We start from the raw sequence: 6,332 nt of genomic DNA, 5'->3' as shown, positions 1-6,332 counted from the left end.
AATTACCACGTAACAGATGCAATTAGTAAGGATCATTTCAAAACAATTAGCGCGCGCCTTCCCTGGCCGTTCTAATGCTACAGTAATGTTACACTCATGCATTTTTCAAACGTCTCCATTTTCATCCGCCTCAAAACGTAAAATCGACTAAAAAAGAAAGATTTCCTCTCACACAAGAGTTAGCGTATTCAGTTTTCGACTGTTCATAGAAAGGCGTTTTCGTATGTAAGCATATACCTTTGGATGAGAGTTTGGTCTATTTTTAACTTCACACTGAAAAAAACAGAAGCCTACAAAAATGGCGTCGGCGTTTCCCGAAAAAAAAGAGACCTTAAGCAACGACGACGGTGACGGCAACGTCAACGCCGCAAAACAATAAGCTGAATGAAGAAAAACTTTCGCTCTGCACGCGCGTTTTAAATTTTGGTACTGTGACATTTCTTTGCCGCCCTCGGCGAAACAACAACATGAAATGACCAGATTCAAGGTTTTGGGGAGAAAGTGAACACATGTGACGACGGTTAATTTTTTGTTCTGTTTTAGCTCGAACACCACGCCTACCAATTTGGTTCCTGTGTAGTTCGCCGTTTTTGTACAAGTTGAATGAATTGAAAGAATTGCGAAGAAGCAGAAATAAAATGAAGTAATATTGTTAAAGGGACACTGTCACGGCGATTTTGCTATATTTTCGTCAAAATGGCTCAAATATTTGACAAAGAACCTTTTTTTAACCTATTATTAGGGTTATTGTTAACAAAACTGAACCATTATTTTGACGATTCCATCGATTCAAATATGTTTTTTTGGCTGCTCAAAGTGACACAAAAAATCGGTGACACTGCCACCTTTAAGTGACGTTGTCGTTTCCGTCACCGTCCACGCACAAATACGTTTACAAAACGATGCGTTTTCGGACATATTCACTTTTGGAATCGTTCATTATGGTCATCAGCCATATACGAAAAACAACAACTACAGGGAAAAAAAAACGCAAAAATGTATGCATTTTCAAACGAAAACGGGTTAGGGTCGACGGAGTCTAATTATTTTCCATAATTAACAATTATTGGACCAGGTTGAGTAACATTTCGTGATAACTGATTAGTCAGTGGCCATCAGACTATCATGCGCAGTTTGACAAGGGCTTCACGGGCACCAATTTGTGGTCCTGAAGATGTCTCTTAACCCTTGAACACCTAATATCAAAGAACAAATTCTCCTATCTTGCCCCTATAGTTTTCTTATAAAAGAACTGGGGAGAAGTCATTAAAATATCAAGAAAATTCACCTTGGGTGATTCTCATGAATTCAGATGTTGAATAAGCACTGATATTACAAGGAGAAATTTGATACTGATCACCGATAAAGGGTTAAGAGAGATGTATAACTATTGTGGCATGAGAACATGAGGGTTATATTTACTTCTTTTCTTTTCTTTCTTTTTTCCAATGTTTGTATGGCTCACTGACAAATTGTATATAGATTTCTGTAAACTGTAATTAATTCTTGTAAATTAGTCTTCTCACTACCCGCCTAGATTAGCTCTAGCCACTTGCGGGTTAATGTTGTCTTTGAATTTTATGTTAAACATTTTGGAATAAACTTGAAACTTGAAACTTGTTACCCCTTCCCATCAACCCCTCGCCCTGGGGACACGTTAGCCCAAAAAAGAGCATGACAAACCAAAGGTAAAGAAAACCTCTTTTAATCATGGTTCTTAACAAACAATCTTTCCTTCAAGACAAATTTACATTTACACTTGTTTCACCAATGTCATAATTATTCCTTATTACTGACTGACTGTGGGAAATCACAAGGGATTCTGTCTCTGAATTAACTGAATTAATAATCAGAGAGGAGAGAAGTAATGGTGCCCCGTGATTGTAATGGTTCAATCCTTGCCGTCTGCCCATTCGCACATCTCTTTGTACCACTCCTCCTCCCAAGGGAGCATGTGGAGAACCTGAAATGGAACAAAAATGATTGATAACTTATTAATAATAAGTACCAGCAGGCAACACCATGTGAAGAGTGTCACTTCTTCAGGCAAATCAAAGACGCATTATTAATTTTTTTATAGTCTATAATGTTTCTTTCATGGTGTCCCCAGTTGGCACACCACAATGCTGATAATATGTCACTTAAAATGATTTACATTGTCAGACCACAAACAAGAATACCATCAACAACGCAGTATTCACAGTGCAAGGAACTCAAACAGGGCCACTGAAAAAACAGACACTTCGAAAAATTCTCGTTTTTGATTGGCTTACAAACTACCAAAGCAAGACTGCTTTGTTGTAAACGTGACCTGTGATTGGCTGATCAATGTTGGGTGGACCCGGTTGAGTTCGTTGCACTGTAAGTCCTGGGTCAATTTAACTAAGGCCCTTACTTTTACATGCAAATACAAACAGAACTCAATGATTGGTTCATAATCCAGTACAAGAATCATTGTCTAAATCTACTAACAATGTTAACTGAACTCGCTTTTCTGCATGTACCTGATTGTAATTACTAGCACCTACATGTAGATAGTCGGCTGCAAGTAGTGCTACTTACTTATATTGATACAGAGCCAGTCAACACCATCACCTGGTGAAGACCAGGGTTGGGTTGTTTGAATAATGCTAATCCACTATTAAAAGTTAACTGAGGTTTCATTTCACTCATTAGATAATTGTTTTTAAAAGCTAAAGGAAAGTCTGAGTCAAAATTGAGGGACAAAATTAATATCTTCTGCAAGAATCTTTACAAATTAGGAATTAAAGGGACACTGTCACGGCGATTTTGCTATATTGTTGTCAAAATGGCTCAAATATTTGACAAAGAACCTTTTTTCTAACATGAAATTGCTGTTAGAGCACCGAGAAGGAAATATCAAGGGATTTATCCGGGGAAGAACACACTATAAGCAGTTTTTTGACGACTTCTCTACAATACACAGGAGGAACTTGAAAAAACTGGCCAATTTTTTCAAGTTGCAATCCATTTCCATCCTAGCCATCCCCAGCCAAAGATAATTAATACTAGTTTTTGTGCATTATTAGGGTTATTGTTAACAAAACTTAACCATTATTTTGACGATTCCATCGATTCAAACATGTTTTTTGGCTATGCAAAGTGACACAAAAAATTGGTGACACTGCCCCTTTAAACACGAATCAAAGTAGGGTGTCCCCAGTTGGCACACTACAATGCTCATAATGTGTCACTTAAAATGATTTACATTGTCATCTTAACTCATTAGGAATTAAACTTAAATCAAAGTTCATTTAACCCAGGACTATGTTAATTGGGCCTTGGAAAACTGAATCCAGCAGTCAAAACATCACTATCCACAACTACATGTACGTGACACAGTCATGAGACAAACAATTAATGCAAAGCTATCAAGTGTAAAAGTTCAATTGGAATGGCTTCTACAGTCAAGGAGTGATTAATGTACATACCGTTTACCTTAAGTTAAAAGACCCTTCTCCAAGATGGTGGCCGAAAATTCAAACAAGTTAAAATTAAAAACAAATACCAGCACTAGAAAGAGCACTTTTACTTTAGTAACCCTGGAAAGTTTCAGCATATCAGGTGTAATACTAGCTGAGAAAATGTAAGTTGAAAAATGAAAAATTTACAGACGTTTGTATGATTGGGGGTATGACGTATACCCTCAGTCATACAAATGTCTTTAATTTTGTCAAATTTCATCTTACGTTTCTTAAGCTGATAAAACACCTAATATGCTGAAACTTTGCAGGGTTACTAGAGTAAAGGTGCTCTTTTCAGTGCTGGTATCAATACTAAGGCTACAAGAGACAAAACTGATAGCTTCCAGAATGTTTTGGAAAACTTGTTTAATATTTTTTTTTCAGACTTTCTTTTCGCAACTGCGTAAGTTGCGTACTAACTGCGAGGATCTTTCTTCTATTTGATCTTTCATCCACACTTCAAAATATATGTTTCATATATTTACATTTATTTCTTCATCCTTCCCGGGTATATTACGAACCCACAATATGACCAGCTCCCAGTTGGCTTGATAGCTCAGTTGGTAGAGCACTGCACCGGCATCGCAGAGGTCATAGGTTAGAATCCCGTTCAAGCCTGAATTTTTTTTTTCAGGCTTTCTTTTTGCAACTGGTTAAGTTGCGTACTAACTGCGAAGATCTTTCTTCTATTTGATCTTTCATCCACAGTTTAAAATATATGTTTCATATATTTACATTTATGATGAGTAATCTGCTTGCAAACGAAGTTCATGAAATTGTGTTATTTTCAGCATGCACTGGCGAACATGAATTTGTTGCAACAAATACATAAAAGTACTATCTCCAATTCCACATACAGTAATCTCCACTATGAAGATGTCATAATCCAATTTAATTCCAATTTAGCAACCAGCAGCCTTATGACAGTTTTTGTTCGCAGAATTCTTTGCGATCTTATATTACCATAACTTTGTGTGGTTTATTTATGCCACAATTTGAAGCAGTTTGGTGTCATTTCTAAGAATTCATCTCATCGCAAGAAAGGCAGTCTTGTATGCCGGAAAACAAAAAGAGAAAAGTTGCCTTGGGTGAAACCTATACAAAAGCTTACTGGCCCAGTGGCTAGAGCAAACCTAACATTTTTTTTATTAGTCCTGGACTAGTGGGCTACCTCTAAGGTCGAACATTGATATCGCTACCTGTTTTCTTCCTTTGCTCTCCTGTTACATTCTGCTGTCATTTTCTTTTGAGCTGATTACATTTCCCCAAAGTACTTTCTGTGCGAGACTTTGGTTTTCTGGAGTAAATAAGGCTTTAAATCTGGCACTGATGGATCAATGTACATGTCATGGACTCTTTAGAGGGTTCTTAAGTTGTATTTCATTGGTTGGTGGTAAAGCCATGTTGGGAAATTCTTTAATGAGGTGCGAAAACTGTGGAAATTTTTCAGTGCCCAAAACTTCAGTTTTGTTTTTTTGTGTATTCCCTCCATTCAAACAAATGAAAAAGGTATCTAGATCAAAAGGATTTCAACAAAATTTGGCTCTTACAGGGCCGTCAACCTCACACATCTTCAAATATGGAGAATATGACTTCCCCGGCCAGCGTTGCATCAAGGCCAAATTCCCGGGTGCAGTGGGGAAGGGGGGGGGGAAGGAAAGTCGAGTCTACAATAAATAGCAAATTTCATCAATTATCCGGGAGATTACAGACATCAATCTGAAAACCAGAAGATACGGCTCAAAATCTGGAGTGGCTGTGCTCTTTTCCTTTGTAATTTTTCTTTCTTGCATCTATGTTAACACTATGTTGTTGTTGTGGAGATTACAGACATGAATCTAGAGACCTGGAGATATGGTTCAAAATCTGGAGACTCCCAGATTATCCGGGAGAGTTGACAGCCCTGCTCTTACCTTCCGCACAGTCAATGCAGCAATGTGTATGAGGCTTAATTTTTACAAAATTTCAAATATTTTTCCTGTGGCATCCCAGTGTATTCACTCATTCCACTGGGCTTAAATTCTCAGACAAGTCAGATTTTTCATTTACTTTTAATATTTTCTGGGTTTGTCAGCAATCAAGCAGTTTTTCAAGACCAAAAAAGCCAAATTAGATGGAAAAGTAAATGCCTCACAAACCTCGCCAGTCAACTGGCAAGCCGCTGAGCCACTTGAATAATACTTGTTCTACTTTATTTGACTGGCGAGCTGACAAGACACTTAATTATAATTAGTGACCCTGTATATAAATGTAGTTTAAATAATTTAGCCATTATGTCCAACCTGCATCATTATTCCACTATCTAAATTACTACTGAGGAACACTTCAACTTACATGTGGAGGTGGGGGCAAGTTTCTCTCCCATTTGCTGCCGTCCGGGCTTGTGGGGTCTAGGAGGGTTTTTGAAAAACAACATCGGCTGATCAACAAAATAAGCTTATTGTACATACAAAACAACGTAAACCTCTCAAGAACGTTCTGTTTGGTTTCAAATACTGCAATCCTCTTTAGCCTCATGAGCCTACCACTATTGACGTTAAATACTTCAATACTCTTACCAACGTAAGGATATGGGTGCTTTTTGCTCTCAAATTCAACTTCTGCAGCCTCTAAAATCTTCTGGATCTTTCGTTGGTTGTTCTCATTCTTGTGGTTATCGAATCGTTCCCTCAAGATCAAAGCCTCTTCTCTCCATATCTCCCTGTCTATACACCAGGAAAGTAAGTGTTTTAAGCTGTTTCTGTACAAGCGCATCACACGCTGTTGATGCGTTATTCCCTTTTTCAAATGAGAAGCTACGTACGCCATCTTGGATATTTGGCAGTGCTCTTTCTTATTCCCAAGGTT

General features: G+C 37.8%; 1 protein-coding gene across 1 annotated transcript; it reads right to left on the bottom strand.

Annotated features, from left to right (window-relative positions):
* Nucleotides 1–1,689: 1,689 nt before the first annotated feature.
* On the bottom strand, nt 1,690–6,332 carry LOC146477994 (NADH dehydrogenase [ubiquinone] 1 beta subcomplex subunit 9-like). Its single transcript, XM_085112700.1, has 3 exons — nt 6,044–6,332; nt 5,820–5,875; nt 1,690–1,963 (listed from the first exon to the last, which is right to left on the bottom strand). Exons 1-3 carry the CDS (start codon nt 6,291–6,293, stop codon nt 1,892–1,894), a joined length of 378 nt encoding a protein of 125 aa, XP_084968826.1. The 5' UTR covers nt 6,294–6,332; the 3' UTR covers nt 1,690–1,891.

Source organism: Pavona decussata, unplaced genomic scaffold, assembly GCF_977016875.1.
Source record: "Pavona decussata unplaced genomic scaffold, jaPavDecu1.1 SCAFFOLD_67, whole genome shotgun sequence".
NCBI classification, from domain to species: Eukaryota; Metazoa; Cnidaria; class Anthozoa; order Scleractinia; family Agariciidae; genus Pavona; species Pavona decussata.
The sequence above is the reverse complement of the archived record's forward strand: the minus strand, read 5'-3'. Positions and strand labels throughout refer to the sequence as shown.